This window comes from Folsomia candida, unplaced genomic scaffold, assembly GCF_002217175.1.
Source record: "Folsomia candida strain VU population unplaced genomic scaffold, ASM221717v1 Fcan01_Sc011, whole genome shotgun sequence".
NCBI lineage: Eukaryota > Metazoa > Arthropoda > Collembola > Entomobryomorpha > Isotomidae > Folsomia > Folsomia candida.
Genome location: NW_019091203.1, coordinates 1,862,333 through 1,881,401, shown reverse-complemented (window position 1 = coordinate 1,881,401; position 19,069 = coordinate 1,862,333). Strand labels below are relative to the sequence as shown.

General features: G+C 32.3%; 1 protein-coding gene and 3 long non-coding RNA genes across 4 annotated transcripts; 1 reads left to right on the top strand and 3 right to left on the bottom strand.

The window, feature by feature from the left end:
- Positions 1 to 1,358: 1,358 nt before the first annotated feature.
- Positions 1,359 to 7,849, bottom strand: LOC110855087. The gene is made up of 4 exons (XR_002548418.2): positions 7,568 to 7,849; positions 7,077 to 7,186; positions 6,811 to 6,923; positions 1,359 to 6,449 (listed from the first exon to the last, which is right to left on the bottom strand). It is a non-coding gene; the product is annotated as an uncharacterized LOC110855087 (long non-coding RNA).
- Positions 7,850 to 11,905: 4,056 nt separating this feature from the next.
- LOC110855035 lies at positions 11,906 to 13,056 on the top strand. Its single transcript, XM_022103471.2, has 4 exons — positions 11,906 to 12,038; positions 12,314 to 12,398; positions 12,464 to 12,571; positions 12,727 to 13,056. Coding segments are annotated over exons 1-4 (405 nt in total). The 5' UTR covers positions 11,906 to 12,036; the 3' UTR covers positions 12,937 to 13,056.
- A 594-nt stretch (positions 13,057 to 13,650) lies between these two features.
- LOC110855034 lies at positions 13,651 to 14,647 on the bottom strand. Its single transcript, XR_002548403.2, has 2 exons — positions 14,493 to 14,647; positions 13,651 to 13,997 (listed from the first exon to the last, which is right to left on the bottom strand). It is a non-coding gene; the product is annotated as an uncharacterized LOC110855034 (long non-coding RNA).
- Positions 14,648 to 17,449: 2,802 nt separating this feature from the next.
- Positions 17,450 to 18,681, bottom strand: LOC110855044. The gene is made up of 2 exons (XR_002548407.2): positions 18,502 to 18,681; positions 17,450 to 17,898 (listed from the first exon to the last, which is right to left on the bottom strand). It is a non-coding gene; the product is annotated as an uncharacterized LOC110855044 (long non-coding RNA).
- Positions 18,682 to 19,069: the final 388 nt, after the last annotated feature.

The window sequence follows — 19,069 nt, the reverse complement described above, 5'->3', positions numbered from 1 at the left end:
GTAACTTTTAAGGATCCAGCGTTCTATGTATATGGATTAAATCTATGCATACGAAAGCTGAGCAGTGCATATGTTTGGTCTGACTATTGCTCTCGTTCTCGTTATCATAAACTCATAATATCATAGATTTCTTAAAGTGCATATACTTCTGACACATACTGTATGCATATATTCCACAAAAGACCGGTTCCAAACTGATACGCGTAACTTTGTGGAGCCATGTGATGCGTGGTCGGATCCAATGAAAGGCTTCAGAGAATGACTGTTGCCGTACTCATTTCTCGAGGAGTGCTTCACAAACTACCACCCACAAATAGGTTTAATACACTCTAAATCTTCGATGGCATCAACATCGGAAAGTGAGAAGGTTTGAGGCTCACCAGTTTTAGCGTAGCTTTTCATGCAACCCTGCACACCAGCTTTCTTTAGGGAAATGCACCTCAAAATCATCAGGCATTACTCAATGCAAAGGTAATGAAATGATGTGTAAAAATGCAAAAATTCATGCATGCAAAAACGAAAAGATGTGTGCATTCAGAATACAGAAATCTACGCATGAAAAATGCAGAAATTCGTAGATATAAAAGTGCAAAAATCTATGCGTACAAACATGGAAAAATACATCCATGCAAATATGAATAAATTCATTGGTGCAAAAAGTCGAAAAATGCGAAATTGTAAAAAATGTATGCATTTACCGTTATTGAGAATCAATTTGCCTGAAAATGATGCAGAGAAAATATGTATGGAAATCCTAATCAATCAGATATTAACTAGCTTTACTCAAATTTGAGTAAACATTTAAATGTTTTGTCGCAATTTATAGATTAAAATAAGTTTTGCAAACAAATTTGAACGACAAAAAATATAAAATTAGTCATGTTTCTCTGCAAGGGACGTATTTTGGCTTTTTGGCTGCTAACCTATATATGTATATAAGTATTCCAGATCATGCGTTTCAGTAAAACTCAAATAATCCAACCAAATTGTAAAATATTTTGTGTGTGTATAATGACTGTATGCACAATCTAAATAAAAATAAAGAAAATTTACTCATGCAAAAGTAAAAAAAGAGAGAATGACACAACCGAAAGGTAAAATTTATCCAACAATGTGCAAAATTTATCTACATACAACTTGGACAAATTTTGTACAACGTTGGATAAATTTGACCCTCAGGTTGTGTCATTCTCTTTTTTTACTTATCCATGAGTCATTTTTCCATCTTTTTATTTAGACTGTATTGTGAATTTACTTTAAATATTTGAATCTGCAAATGACCCAATATTTACGGTGAAATAATTAAAATTCTGAAGCTTTCGTGGTTATGCAAATAAATGACGGTACAATTTATTCGATACAATGTAACACTATTCCTTTATTTCACATAAGTATTTATCGACAAAGTATTGTTCGAAATATAAGTTTATAATTGACTAATTTATATAACAATTTTTATTCTTATCGTATTAAACAAAGACTATAAATTAACACGGTTACATATAAATTCATACATTTTTTTGCAGCACAGTTTTTTAAAAATCAGCACAGTTCACTCCCCATTAAAAAATGCCTTACAAAAAATTCTTTACCATACTTCGGCCCGATGTTGTTAAAAAATTTTACAATAATCAATCATTTGAAAAGTAATTCATTACCTTATTAAAATCAGAAAAAATGTTTAAACCATTCTGGGAAATATTTATCAAACCTCTGCAAACCATATAGATCACAACTGTGGACTTTTGTTACTTGACAGCTCCGGTTTCAAGTTAAGTATGAGGTCAATTTAATTACATTTTAAATTTAGGACGAAATTACAGAAACCACTAGCTAATTATTTTTCAAAGCTGTCAACCAATTAATGCTTTTCAGTTTACATTTGTCGTGCACAATAAATATGCAAGAAATTGTCTACCAAGCTTAACAGATCTCGCTTCAAAATATGAAATTAGGTTATTTACTACATTGAAAAATTAATGATTACGTATTTAGGAATAAGTATTTATGCATAAATTAACCACGTGTATATATTTTTATGCAGAATCATCTGCCAGAGAGAAAACCGTGATACATATCTGACGTGTTAGAAAGATCTTATGAATCCTAAATTTTGTTTTTCATAAATGCAAAATGAAGTAAAAACGTTTTTTCGTGTATTTTTATATCTGCAAAAGTATAATTTACGTAATAAATTGTTCTCATTGCGCACAATACCTTCGTGTTGCAAGAGGTTTATGTATGTATGTATATTATTTATTCTTACTTTCACTTAAATGAAAAGTATGTAAGTCAGATTATCAAGTTGTAACAGTGTACAATCTCAACGAAGAAGACTGAATCGAAAACTTAACGCAGTTTTAGTACATGCATTGCAAACCTATGTATGCATCGGATCAATGTGATTTAATTTCTTATAGGTATGTAGGTATTTTTCATTAAATTAACACAATTGGCAGATTACAAGTACCAATATGTCCCTTAAAAATCTTTAAGTTTGTTTATGGAAAGAAAACAAACTATTCGTAGCGACTGAATCGAAAACTTAACGCAGTTTTAGTATCTGGATTTCAAACCTATCCGTTTGATAAAATGTTTCATTTCTGATTTTTCCATTTAATTTTCACAATTGGCAGATTACCAATACCAATTTATGCATAAGAAGTTTTTGATAAAATGATAATAAGCATAGCGGCTGAATCGAAAACTTAACGCAGTTTTAGTATATGGATTTCAAACCTGTTCGTTTGATAAAATGTTTCATTTCTGAAAGAATATGTTTCTGTGTTTTGACTAACACATTTGGCAGATTACCAACACCAATATGTGCGTGAAGTTTGTTTATTTAATGAAAATCTAATCGGAGAGGCTGAATCGAAAACTTAACGCAGTTTTAGTATATTAATTGTAAACCTATCGCTTTAAATCAATGTCTCCTTTCGAATGTGTGTTTGGCATTAAATTTACACATTTTGTAAATTACCAATACCAAAATGTTTACTTCGGAATTGAAAATAAATTGATCAGAGAGACTGAATCGAAAACTTAACGCAGTTTTAGTACATTGAGTGCAAACCTATGCAGAAATACGTTTCGTCAATGTTTCATGTCTGCTAAATACATATGTCATTTAATTTACACAATTGGCTGATTACCAGGGCCAATATGAGTATAAAAAACCTGCAGGGAGTGAAATACGCAAACAACGTATGTAACAAAGTGGCGGAAGGGTATAGAGAAACGTGAGAAGTTTTAATGAAAACAGTTGAAAGTTAGAGTAATTTTCTTCAAATATTATTTAGTGTGCAGTTTTTCACACTAATTGTTTTCACCCCGCGCGACTATCAAACACTAAGCTCAATGTATTTGATATAAAAATTTTTACATCGTGAACCATTGTACTGACGTTGCAAGAAATAGGCAACCTAACAATCTTAAAAATTATATTATGTAGTTTCATAATTCTAAAAATACAGTCCCATTTTACATAAATGGGAGAGTAAGTAAGTAATTTATATAGTTGCGATTGAATCTGGTTTCAAAATTTACGATCCAGGATAATATAAGATAAACAAAAAAGTAAGCGACTTCTCAGGATCAGTTATGTACAAGCACGTGGCTCCTATTTACAGTTATTTGAAACATCCAATTTGATTTGTCTGCTTCGTATTGTGTTTTATAATTTGTGAATTGATTTATCCGTACCACGATAATTTAATTTAAATATTTTTTTACAAAAAAATTGATTAAAAATTATTTGAGTCTATCATAAGAAATACAACATATAGAATTTTTTTAACTTAAGAATTACATGAATAAGTAATTGGATAAGTTTGCAAGAGAAAGCTCAGCTAGAGAGATTGTGTTTTAAATCTTATCATGACATAGCACCTGTTCATTATGCTAATCTAATTTGATTTGGAGATATCTGCTTCTTAACGTATTTATATATTTGGTGGATTTATTTATCCATACCGCGATAAATAAGTGTAAAAATTTCTCCAACAAGTATTTAGTACTCGAGTATGTTGGATTGGATAAAACGTGAAATTTCTACATAATTTGGGTAATTATGTTGATTCAATTCTGTCCCAAACAGTTAAAGGGTTATGTATTGAATCTTATTATGACATTAAACCTGTTCATTCATTATTTGATTCTTGTACTAATCTAATTTGGGATATCCGCTTCTTATTGTATTATGTATTTTGTGGATTTATTTATCCATACCTCGATAAACAAGTGCCAAACTTCGTCCAACAAGTAGTACTCAAGTCAGTTGGATTAAATAAAACGTGAAATTTCTACATAGTTGGAGTAATTATGTAGGTTTCATTCTGTTTGAAACAGTTATTGGGTTATGTATTGAATCTTATCATGACATGGCACCTGTTCATTATGATAATCTTGTACTAATCTAATTTGAGATATCCGCTTATTATCGCGTTATGTATTTTGTGAGTTTATTTATCCATACCTCGATAAATAAAGTAGGTATTTCTTCAATCAGATATGTTGGATTGTATAAAACATGAAATTTCTACATAATTAGGGTAATAATGTAGGTTCTATTCTGTCCCAAACAGTTAAAGGGTTATGTATTGAATCTTATCATGATATGGCACCTGTTCATTATGATAATCTAATTTGGGATATCCGCTCCTTGTCGTGTTATGTTTTTAGCGTATTTATTTATCTATACCTCGATAAATAAATGAGTGCACTATACTTTTCAATGAGTACAAGTCTATTAGAATATACAAAATATGGGTGTATACCTGAAGGCTACAGTTAAAGAGGTTGTGTATTGAATCTTATCACGACTTTAACCTATTCATTATGCTAATCTCCATATTTTAAGGTTCTGAAAAAATTTAATTTATATTTCCAAACTTATTACGTGACAAATGTACTGTATTTGCCGAGCGGTTTTGAATCGTCGTATAGTACGCTATACACGTATCGATCAAAAGATGTCAGTATTACGAATAAAATTTGTTCCCGTATATTACAGGTTTCAAATTTTTGAATAAATTAAAAATTAAAAATTCCCCTGTTCCCCACATACAATTTCCTCGGGGGTAAGGACCGGTTCATTGAACTTGCTTATGAATTTAGACCTACCACCTATCATAATTATTTTTTACTGGGCTGCATTTTTAAGTGTGGATAGAACGCTGAAGTACAAATTTCAACATTTCTGACATTTTTGTAATCATATTTTGTATAATGGAAATAAGATATTTCTTTCAGAGTAAGGATAATAATTGATTGGTTTGAAACTATAAGAAACGAGGCAAAATAGCGTAATTTATATGTGAAATGTTATAAGATCAAGTTTATATGTTGTAATTTTTCATAAATTTTCTGAAAATTTTTCGGTCTATAATTCATATTTTATGGATTTTGTATCTATCTTTGGGCACACATTTGTCTTAATACAACAAAACTGACAATGAATTACTGTATCACGTTAAAGTTCCCTCGAAGTTTAGACAATCGGTCGAAATGAATGACTGACCTGTACTTAACCGGACTTAATGATGCATTTATATAAAACTGCTTGTAAATAATATTAAATTTGAGCTTATTCAACAAAGTACATTTCTGTCGAATAAATTGGCCTACACGTATTTTTCTAATGTTTCAAGATTATCAAATGCTAAACCTGCCCTAGTAATATTTTTCGAGTATGGATATTAATTCACGTGAACGGATTACAAAGTTTCACGTGAATACGTTACAGTGTTTATATGGAGAGTAAAATTATTTTTTCAACTGGAAAGTTTACGCGTTATGCTCCGTTCCTTGAATTATGTTTCGTTTTTTTTAAAGACAAAATGCACTGATTTGTAATTCTACAAATTCTTCGTTAAGTATAGGCAATTTCATAAATTAATTGATTTGCTATCATTCCTCGCCTAAGATGCAAACATTGTTTGATTCAGATCGCGATAAAAATTTTGAAGGATCTGTGTTTTTCCTAAGCATTAACATGTACTTATGTAACATGTTAGAGAATTAGCAAAAATAGTTCAAAAATTAAAACCTAACAAGTTTACAGAAATTACGGACGAATTTTGACTATCTTGAGACATAATTTAACTAAAAGGATGTATAGAACTTGAGAAAAATTAGGATACCCGAAATTTTAGAGCAGTTTCGTGCCATTTTTTAGGGTAAAGAAATACCTACATATTACCACTTTTGAACTGGATAACGTACCCCCAAATATTTAGAAGATAAGATATTACTTGTCGCATCAGGAACTTGATTACGGTGAAGATATGTACATACGTAATTATGGAGTGAAGTCTTGAGTGCAGGGTGGTCCACAACCTTGGGCGTCGTTTGAAATGATGAGACGTGTCACATAATTTGGAGTCCGCTGATTACAGAATTTCCACGAGGGGAGAGGGGGCCTGATGGATTTGAGGGTTCCATGGAATCTGTCGTATAAAAAAAAGTCATTAGCATTTCATGCATACATGGAAAACATGTAAATTTAGTATTTATCACTGTTAAAACAGACAATAATCTGTAATGCTTGGCGAATAAAATTCTATTTTTTTTAATTTTATAAAACTTATGCGTTAAATTTTGGCAAACTTGCGAATTTTTTACTATTGAATGCTCATAAAGCTATCATATCTCATAATATTTAAGACCAGATAATAATTAAAATAGAATTATAATTGTAATTTTGTATTAAAAACAGAAATACTTAAGCCAACTGCCTGTTTATAATGAATGCTTTTTGTAATTCAAGTTCTTAAACAAGTAATAAAAAAATTGCCAAAATTTTCTTACCTCTCAGATATAAAATCGTTGCGAAGTTGTGTAGTAAATTTGGCACACGGGAGGACCCAGAATTTAGGAGGTTGTAGATGACGCAATTATGTAGTTAGAAGATGGTGAATTTTCTGCAATGCAAAAATATAATGATTTTAGGATTTAAAAGCGTAACAAATTTCTTTTCAAGCCTAATTTCAAAACTAAATAGATTTCTAATTAGACAGAAATTGAAATTGTAGGAAATTTGTATGTTTAAATTTGATTAATTCAAATCTTCTCACCTCGAGGAAATAAAGTCGTAAAGTTTTACAGCACATTTTATACAGAGAAGGTTCCAGAATTTAGGTGGATGTAGATGACGCACCTACGTAATTGGGGCATAGTAGATTTTCTGAAATGTAAAAATAATAATTTTAGGATTTAAATTCATACAAAAAATAATTCGAAACCAAATTTCGAAACCGAATTGATCTTTTTACATGAAGGGAATTGTAATTAATCTTTATTTATTGGAAATGTAACTGATTTTAATCCATACTTATTTAAAGGAGAATTTATGAATTGTTTTTCTCACTGAAATTGCGATTTTTTACAGTTTGAACGCATTTAAAGTATAATTTAGCAGATAACTAAACAAATTAAAGGCTAATTGATAAATTGAAACCCAATTAAATTGTTAATTCGAGTACAGTAAAGTATACTAATTAAAAACTACTTTTCACTAATCCAACACAAAATCAGTATGAAATAAATTACCAAACTAATTACTCACCATATAAAGTAACTCCTTATCTTTCCATTTCCTCTCCAAATTTCCAAAGACACAAAATGACGCCCAACTTTCCACCCCACTCTCCAGTAAAGTTCTTCACTGGAGAGAGGTTGGAATCGTAATGAGGAAAGAAACCGATGTGCATCGCATTATAAATGGAGGACGGCGTGGTTTGGGTCCTTTCGAGAAGGACCACGCCAAAAAAAGAGAAGGGACACCTTTCTTCTCAGAAATATGTCGGGATATATTTAACTTTGGTAGTGGAGCTGAATGGCGGACCTGACTGGAAAATGTTTAACCGTCGAAAGGCTTCACATTCTCCGTGGAGCCGGGTGCAAAAGGGCCGTTTGGCTGGAATGTCATCAATTTATCCTTTTTTATCTGTCCACAATTTAGGCTAATTATGACATGAAAAATTTCACGAAGTGTCAATGCATACATTCTTTGTCCTAAATTTTTGTCATTACATATATTTTGCACGGCCCTTTATCACAATATGATGCAACTACATATTTGTTCAGGTTAGAATGTTATATGACAGTAGAATCTGCGCTGTGGCGAGGCATTCTTTGTTCATCTATAGTATTGATTCAATCCATAAATACACAAGGGATGAGGAGGCATATGTACATACATACATAATGTACAAAACTATGTGTAATATATTTTCATATTAAATGAAGCTATGCATTGATACTACACTGTAAATAAAGTTGAATAAAATTGCCACCAAAGCAACTATTGAGGAAAATTTATCCTGACAAAGGTAAAATTTACTCAAGGTTGAGCAAAAATCGTTCAACTTTGAGTAAATTTTACCTTTCTCAGGGTAAATTTTACTCAATAGTTGCTTTGGTGGCAATTTTACTCAAAATTGAGTAAATTTTAATCAAATTTATTTAGAGTGTATAAATAAATACATACATAAATATGTCCATGTTTTCATAATCTAGATACATATGTACATTTGGCCCAAGAAATATTCAGCAGTGAGTGAATATTATTGGACATATGCTCTCATATATGTAATATAAATATGTATATTTGCATACATATGTAAGTGCAATTCACAGTCATATATTTGCATCTGCAAGAAAAAGTTGCATGATTATATTCTTCCACAAAATTTCGGCAAGGTTTACTCTCCAGGACTGGATGTGCATACAAAATTACATAATTTTGGGTTGTTTATGCATGCGTAATTTTCTGAATGCAGTTTTTCTGCAGAAAATTTGCACAAATTTCTGCAGAAAGTTTGTCCAAATATATTCAGAAATGCCGATGAAATTTTTACGCTACACGAGTACAATCAAGTATGCAACATACAGATTGTATGATTTAGAAGTTGCATATGAATGTTCATATGTATGCATGTAGTATGCAAGGTGCATTACACATGTAGGACATATGTACATACGTATATTATGCAATTATTTAGTTTTCAATATTGCATTAATTATGCATTAAATTATTAGCATGATTATAGCATACATACGTTGTTAGAAATCCGATATAGTCGCGCAGGTATTGATTTCTCTGTATTAAAGTTGCCACCGCTCGGTATTAAATTTATACCGGGCCCTAAAAATTTTCTACCGATCTGGCAAAACTTTAATACGGAGCTATTACTACACGGAATTACTTATCAATACCACTTTGCTAGCATCATACATGAATACCGCTTGGTATTAATTTAATACCGGATGTATTTATAAATATGCATTTGAATATCCAAATTCTTTTCTTGTTCACTACAAAAACTTGGGCAAGCATTTCTCTCCAGGTAGTAGCTTCTTGGAATGCACTTGGGCTGGAGTAAGTTAGAAAAGTTGTAAATAGAAAAGGGTTAAATTTACCTTTTTACCGTGAATTTACCCCATCAACCGGACGAAACGTTTTTATTACCATGAATCCCAAAAAGAAGTATGTACTTACATTTATGCAAGCAAATAAATGTAAATATGAAGCATGCACACGCTGTCTGAACAGATTAAAAGAAACCAAATATTTTACACGTGTAGGCCACGTGTTACCGGAACGTATTGAAATTTTCATAAAAATGTGGACACATTTTCCGAAAATAATTTACAGAAAATTAATGCACAAACTTGTCCCTACTTTTCGAAAATGATATAATTAAAGAAATTTAATATCACAATAATGCATACATACATACAGAAATACAATATCTTCGTCAAACAAATTTAAATTTATTTTTTGAGTTTCTGAACTATTATTGTCTAAAAACTGTGCACTCAAAATAAGGTAGTAATGAATCATTACCATGCGGAATGACTATGTGGCTCTACCACGTCGGCTACGATTTGTCGTGGAAATGGTAATAATAAGTTCAGGGAAATTCAAATTCATTACCAAATGTTAAGAAAGTGAATACCATTATGTATTAAATTTGAATTTCCCTGAACTTATTATTACCATTTCTACGACAAATCGTAACTGAAGTGGTAGAGCCACATAGTGATTCCGCATGGTAATGATTCATTACTACCTTATTTTGAGTGTGACAGAATCTTCTAATCTGACAACTATTGTAGTGATTTACGAAATTTAGCTATTCTCACTTCGACTTCATTCATGAAATTTTTACAGCACGGATTTTTCAAATTTTTCATGATTTCTAATATTTCTGTTTCTTTACTGTAATAACAAACTGAAGTAAATTCATTACATTGATAAGGAAACAATTGTATGCAACATTTTAAGTTTCAAACGTAAAATTTTGGACACAATTTATAAAGAATAAATGCAACATTCCTTAATAAATATGGTTCATATGTTTCTATTGGTTTGTAAATATTTGGTACCACTAACTAACCAATGTCGCGTTACAGATATGAATAAAGTCATGCATTTTCTTAATTCATAATCGAGAAGTGTATTTATAGACATAAAATTGAATAAATTTTTAAATATTCATTTTTACAGTCCTACGACTCTTAATAATTCATGCAATTTGAACCAAATTTATATATTTATGAATGTTTTTGAAAAAACACGAGAATATGTACATATCTGTAATCAGTTTTATTTCCAATTATTGAAAGAAATCCAATCAGTATTTTTTTTATTTCAGTAAAACATCTGGCAAAATTTTTAAGAGAAAATACATACCTTATTACAATTTTGTTTAGAAACTTCAAGGAAATTTTGCATAAACAAGAGTAAATATTTCTGATTTAAAAGGATAATGTTCCGTTCCATTGGGAAAATTCGTGATGCATTCGGTTTGTTCACTCTCAATATGTGATTTCCGATTTTCTGTTTACAGAAAATTATCGATCTTTACGGCTTGGCAGCGTAGAATATGTAGTACAAAGGCAGTTATCTTATATATCTACAACATTAAAAATTTTGTTACGATAGGATAGCACATTGAATTGTTCTTTGGAAATAGGTTTCTAGATATATTTAGAATATCCTATCAAAAATTCACGTCTTTAAAATAATTTCATGACAATTTACAGTACAAAAGCACAAGTGATCCACTTATCCACGTTATCTAAATCTGTTTTATCAATTTCCAAAACATAATAAAAGCTTACACACGCATGAAGAGTTTACTCCGAATTAATTATACAGAATCAATCAAATTCACTACAAATAACTTCAGTAGATATATGTATATTTATGTAATTTATTTGTTGGATATGTATGTTTTGCTTGGATCCTTTTCATAAAATAATATAAATACATACGTAATTCGTGTCCTCATGTTGTAGGAGTTAGTGGATTGCTCTAAGCAAAGAGAACATGTCACGCCGGTGATGAATGATACACATATAGAAGAATGTGCTCTGAGGATTTATATCAATCATAAATATCCAGTCTCGTAATAAATATATTCTTAATCAATTATACATATGTATGTAGATGAATGCCAGAATGTCATTGATTAAACACGAACCCTGTCAACATTAACTAGACAAATTTATCTGCTTATTTGGACGAATTCGTGGTTTGATATCTTCGAGTGTGGAGGCAAATGAAACGTAATAATTATTGGGATCAAAGTTCATGGATTAGCAATTTCCCAGAACTCTGCTTAATGGAGTATGGGACGATATGTACATATATAAATAACACGAGATTTTTATATTTATGTATCTCTTCTAAATCCAGAATCAAACAGTAAATTTATAAACATCGCATGCACGGAGATTACTACCACGTTAATATTTATTTTCTTGATATCTTAAGTACTTGTAGAAGTAATCCTTGGTCAGGATCCGACTCCGAGTAGCAGAATGCTCAGGCTGTGGACTAAAATTAATTGCAAAACAAACCATGACCTGGTGATAAATAAATTTTGTGTATGGAAAGGTCAAGGGTTACTCTATAAATACTCTATGACAACCTAATTATTTACTCAGTTCGTATCTAACAAAGCCAGAATACATCTCCAAATTGCTCCTGACTCATAGAAAATTGTCTCACCAGCAATTGTTACGATGTAAGTAAATAATATCTACGTATTTTTTTTAATCTACAAAGTCCATAAAGTTAGAACGTTTATAGGCAAATGTATTTGTTATTTTGCAAAATAGTGTACATGTCTATGTAAACTTTTTTTGCAAAACAACTCCAAAATTGAGCATAATTAAAAGCTGAGAACTTTAATTAATTTTTTACATGGGAACTTTCCTTTTCAAATTTTGCTTTAAAACTTGCCCAATGTTAACCTTATTTAATAATAACTTTTATGTACTTTTTCACGTTATCTATGAGGCGTTGGTTCCATGTCGGCTTGTTAGCTGTTGGCGCATTCATGTGGACAATGGTAAACTCTTTTACCATAGACTTATCTACGGATGTAAGTCTTTATATTGTTTTGTTTACTTGTTAGGCAAATTCTAAAATATTTAAAATTCTTTGCAGTGTGTCCTTTCTGGTTGTGAATCCTCATCTCTTCGCTGTGGAGTAGACCGGAACATTCCATCATGTAATCTTACCAGTGCGGGATGCTATTGTCCCAACGAATTTCAAGTAAAATCCCAATTAACATTGCAATTGCTGGAAAGTTGGTGAAACGCATAAAATTTCGGCTGTTTTATAACTAAATTTATCTAAAGAAATTCTATACTTTGAACTCTACAAAGTCTAACTATATAAATACTCTAACTTTCTATTTATCATTTCAGTGCACGACTAACCTGGACTGCTATCAATACAATGGATCGAAACTGATCCGCCGGGGGACCGAGTGCGGCAGATTAAACCTCTTAATCCGATCTTGCTGTTGGAAAAGGTGCGAAGGAGACGCTTTTGGTTACTGTCGGTGCAAGTCGTCCGGTTTGCTCGGATGCGTTGGTGGGACTTATGGCGTGGAAGTCGTCGACGATACCTGCTAAACAATAACTTAAAATGAACCTTGCAAAATTTAATTGAGGGAAGAATGCACTGTTGTATTTACGTATTTTCAAATTAAATAAAGATGTAACTCACCCGTGTATGTATACACTTTAGATGCATCTATACCTGCTCAAAAAAAACTATTTTCGTTTGACGTTCAATCATCTCGATTTACGACTGAAGATTTTCATTCACACTCAGTCATTGTCTTTCAAACTCATTTCATTTCATTTCACGTCGTCCGACTTCATTTCTTAGTTCGCCCAATGTATTAAGCATACGGTAAAAAATAAGAAATCCTTTCATTCACAGTCACTGCTCTGAAGTGACGGAATCTTTCACTCATTTTCATTCAAATCACAGGAAACTCATTTTCATTCACTATCATTTTCTATCATAACCAGTCACATGAAAGTGAACAGGTATATATGGATGCATCTACACTACCCGAAAATTCTATTTGGCATCCGATTATTCGCCTCATGGTGTATTTAGAGAGTTTGTTTGTACATAAATTTAAAAAAAACTTGTCGGAATTATGCGTCAAAATTAAAATTCATGCATGTTTTCCAAGTACGTATAGATAGATAAATTCCATGTTACCCTTTTTGCTTTTTATGGCGAAGTGCAGGGCAGGGCAACTGTCCTGAGTAGATCCAGGCTAAGGCTGTGCAATAATTATATCGTAATGCCTTTATCATACGAATTTTAAATTTCGTAATTGAAAGAAGTCCAATCATTTTTATTTTTATTCAGTAAAACACATGAAAATTTTGATTCAGAGAAAATACCTATATTACAATGTTGTTTAGAAACTTGAGGGAAATTTTACATAACAAAGTGTAAATATTTCTGATATAAAAGGAAAATCTTCCGTTCCATTGGTCAAATTGGGGCTGCATTCGGTTGCGTCACCCTCAGTATGCACAGCACCTTTGGGGAGGGGTGCATCCGGAATCGTAAAGTTTTGGGGATCTTCCCCCCTCGCAGTCCACGCTTCTATCGGCCACGCATTCCCCATCGTAGTCACGTTGGCAGTTGATGTTGCGTCTGGCAGTGACTGCAAATTTTCAAAGAAAAATTAATGCATCAAATTTCAGATTTTAATTAACTAATATATTTAACTTAACTTAACTTTAACTTAAAATATTTAATATTTACGAAAAAAATGAATTACAAATTATGAACCAAAGAATTACAAAAATGCGAATAATTTTTGAAAAATTTGTACCTTTGAATTTAACCTTACTATAGATTTTTTGTGGTGAAATTTCCTCAAGTCAAAAAAATAAAATCACATCGGTTAAATATTTACAGAATGTTAATTAGCATTTTTGAAAAAAATTGTAAAGGAATTACACATATACCCATAAAGGAGGAAATATGTATTTATATTTCTGAAATTGTAACGCTGTGTAAAAAAAACTACTTTGAAATTTTTGTGATCAATTAGGGAACGCACCCAAAAAGTTTTGCCTTTCGATCGTCATTAAATGAATAACTTTTAAATTGATACATAACCGTACTCTGATTCCATAATTATGCACTTATTTACCTTCGATTGCCGCAACGGCCAAAACGAGTGCCACAAAAATCAAAATTCGACCAGTGTTCATCTTTTCTCGAGACGATTTATCGTACGTCGGAAACTTTTAAATGTCAAGTTAAAATTGCTCCAGACAAAATTGTATGTATACTAAATCTGCGTACCGAGCTTACTTTTATACCCATTTAAAATGAATAAACAAAAAAATTAGGTTAGTTCAATGGCTTTTTTCTTCCTTATTTAGCTGAATTCTCAGCAAAACCCAGGAACCAGCGGAACGAAGTGAAGGGAACTTATTGCGAGCGATTTGTCCGTCCGTATCTTTGTCTGTCGGCACAAGTTTCGAACAAATTAACTGTTTGGACGTGTCATTTTTCTATCGAAATGCAATTCTAACAGTTAGAGCGAACTATTATGTTAACTGGCCTTGTAGGTCAATAGGTCACCCTGATGAATTTTCTATGTTCTTTGTTGTCACCGCTTTAAACACGATTTAGGACGGAAAACGCAGAAATGGTCAGTTTTTTAGACGTACGTATGTACAATGACCTGGTAACGGTGCAAAAAAGGTTAACGTTCAAAAAATATCGAAACGTCAAAAATGCCCAGTTTAACTTTCTTAGGAAATGCTGCACCTCGAGTACACATGCATCTCAGCAATGCACTCCGACTCGGCAAGTTTATTATATCTGTTGATTTTAAGTTTATTTACTTAATAAACTTGTTTACTTCCTAAAAATCAGGTCACGTCATATTCCACGAATTGATTGATAATTTCCTGGTAATCGTTTCAGTTCTTTTCTGTTCTGTTGGACATAGCGAACAACAAAATATTAGGGGACGTGCATAAATTGTATCAAGCAAAAATGTTCAGCGTAGGTCCGGTTAGAAATCTGATTTATGTCGTCACGCAGCCATTGATTTCTTTTCATATTAGAGTTTCTAACCACGTGATATTAAAATTATACTGATCCGTGAAAATTTGTCACTCATATGTAAAACTTTAATGCCGGATTATTACTACAACGTATTAATAACGGTTTAGTAGTCTTACATATACATATGAATACGGTTTGGTATTATGTATTTTAAGTAATATGGATTTAATTTAATATGATTTAATATGATTTTAATTAATATGGATACTGTGTAAAGATGTCTGGCAGGTATTGAAATTCGGCATTTTGTGTGAAATAATTTCTGCACGTCCCCCACCACGAAGACAGATCACTTCCAGTTAATGTCTTAGGATGAAACATATGTAGGTTTGAGATGTGACCCCATCATGGGTTTTCCTGTAAATTCGTGGAGTGGCCTGGATTTATGAAGTTAAGAAAAGCAAAAAAAAACGATTTTCTAAGCCCGGAAGTACACAATGAATGAGCCATTTTTTGAACACTGATTAGTGAAAACTGTTTTTTTTGTTAATCCTTTACTCACGTGTCACCAGGGATTAAGTCTTTTCATTACAAAAACCGCATGGTTTTAAGACGAAAGCGAAAAAGATATGTAAATAAATTCACTCTCAACAATAGTGGAGTATACCATTGCATACTATTAATCCAGCAGGTTGATTTAAATAAGCTTGGACGAGACCGAAAGTCAATATTTTCGTCAACGAAGACGATGGCCATTTTCAAGAAAATCATGGTCAACCCGAAAGTTTCTATTTCACATGTCGAAACTCAACATGGACATCAACTTGACATCTCACAAGGGACACTCACGACCTGTCGTTTGAGTCCAGGGTACCCACTATGTTTTTCAGAATCTACTAGGACCCCAGATGAAGGATTCATTCATATTTCCGTGTAAAACTCATATTTGGCGCCATGGCGTGGCGCCAAATTCGCCAAATTTGCATGTTTTTATTTTTGAAACCGCCATAACTTTTGAAAACCTGTACGGATTTTCAAAATTTTTGGCAAAAATCATGACAAGGAGTTCAACTTTCGTATCCAATGAAATTTTTTCCAAAATTATCACTTTTAACTTTTCGCAAAATTTCGTAATTTTCTTATAAACGGGGGTTCGTCGAAAAAATGCTAAAAATATTTCAAAAATTAGAAATTTTTTATTTTTATTTTTTTCTCAAAAATTTCGACTTTTGTGATCATTTTAAGCATAAAATTTTGAAAATCCGATATAAACTGCAAAAGTTATGGGGGTTTGAAACTGGTCGAAAATGCAAATTTTGAAGTTTGGCGCCACGCCATGGCGCCAAATATGAGTTTTACACGGAAATATGAATGAATCCTTCATCTGGGGTCTTAGTAGATTCTGAAAAACATAGTGGGTACCCTGGACTCAAACGACAGGTCATGAGTGTCCCTTGTCAGCTGATCAGAAAAACACAAGGAGACTGAACGATAAAATTTTTCCTAACTAGGAAGAAGCCCCCCATGTCAAAAGGTAACATCAATATATGGCGTTCATTTGCTATGGCGCCCATCAACAGAGACCAAAATTTCTGGGACCCAAAATATTAAAAAAAATATTTTATGACAAAATACTTAATGACATTGATAAGGTGGTCAAATGACGCTCTATTCGGCTTCGTTGGAGCTATCTGTTAAATATTGGAATTGCGTAGAAATGAAGCAAAATACATTTTCTAACTATATAAAACTAAAAAAGTGCTTACCAACTCGAAATAACTATTTTTTAGTTCGATACACGAAAATGCCAAATAATTGTTCCGGATTTGATTTTAACTGCTCGTGGGAAAATGTTGGTTTACCCCACTCAGGATTTTTTTTCAAAAATGATTTTATGGTATGACATTACCAGTAAGTTTAGCTACTAATTGCAGAAAAATTTTCCGGAAAATCTCATCAAGTCTTCTAGGAATGTGCGTTTTAACACATGCAGTTTCCTCTGCCAAATAATTGTTCCGGTGAGTGTACCTAATGGTGTTCTTAAATCTTTAAAAATTCCAGATGCAGATTTTCAAATGTACAACAACGTCGCATTAATAAGTTCTTTATTACAAAAAACTAGAATTTATTCAATTTTGAAAAATCATTTATTATACGTTATGAAGCGTGAAAACATCAGTAATTTTAGCAGATGTTTCCATTTATCACTGTGCACTTTTCCCGAAAAAATCCCTGATTTTATCCCTTCCAAAAAACACGGCACCCATTCCAGCCACGTGAGCAGCGACAATAATCCAAAAAATTATCTGATACGAACATTTCTTATTCTTGTGACGGTAACAGACCTGCGCCATCAGACTTCCAAACCATCCTCCGAAAAGTTCCAGGGTGTGGAGTTTACACTCAGAAATTCGCCACATACGACTTTCTACGGCCCTTTTATCTCTCGCCATTAAGCTAAAACTCCACAAGCCGAAGAACAACAGGAGGATGGCGTAGCACGCCAAAATTATGAGAAGGGGGTCCATGACGATTTTCTACAAAAACGTAACCAAATTAGCAAAAAAAAACACTCTTAAAAATATAGTTACCCTTTGGAATAGTAAAATAACACTCTGAATTCGATATTAAGTAACCTATACTAACTATGGAGGTCTCCCAACGTATGCTCAGAGATTTGGAGCAAACTAGCGTTAATCGATCAAAAATATAATTAGTATGAAATTTACAAATGGGACTATCGTGTAGGTTTGGCAAAGATATTTTCATCTAAAGCAGGAAAATTCGCAAGGAAATTTGGAAAATGAACAAATTGCCAGCCTTGGGGGTTTGTTTCCTCCTCTTTTTATGCAAATGTTTCCTTGAAACTTGAACATTGGCAGATAGTTCCATTTGCAAATTCCATACTAATTAAATTTGTGATCGATTGACACTAGTTTGCTCAAAATCTGTGAGCATACGTTGGGAGACCTCCATCATAACTCTAGACAAACGGGGACTTGAAAAAGACTAAAGTTTACTCTGGGTTTCGTAAACTTACTAGTGCATTTTTCTTTTCAAAAATGATTATTTTTAAGAGTGATACGCACATTTGGAAATTAATAAGTGTCTAATAATGTATGTATGTATTTATTAATTACCACAAAAGGATATGTAATTAGACTCCAACTTTATAGTTAATTTCTCCTTACGCAGGAAATTGACACGAATAAATAGTTTATATATGTTAAATATGCAAAAACAGATGATGTTACTTCTTGTTATGGTGGTGATGAAGTCGATATAGATAGAGCTTGTATTAGTTGTTTGCTATAGGTTTTGTCCAACTACATTCATCCATGAGTTTTTTGGTTTAACCAATTTAAAGTTACTGTCGCATGCATTTGCATAAAGCAGTGAATCATACATATTGAGATATCTGGTGAGTAGCAATAATGTAAACCGGAATTTCGAAAGACAGAAAAAAATTTGATTTTGATAAGATTTGCACCGTTTGTAGAGGTGATTTTTGTGAGTGCAACGGTAACAATAATTCAGTTCAACTCCGCCCCTTTCCCCGGGGGGAGGGGCCGAAAATCGCAAAAAACTGCAAACGGGGACACGGATTTCTCGAAGATGGATAAAGATATCGAGATGCTACTTGCACCAAAAGTTTCCTAATTTTTTTCTCTACAACCCGAATCGAGCGTTTTTTGAAATTCGAAAACG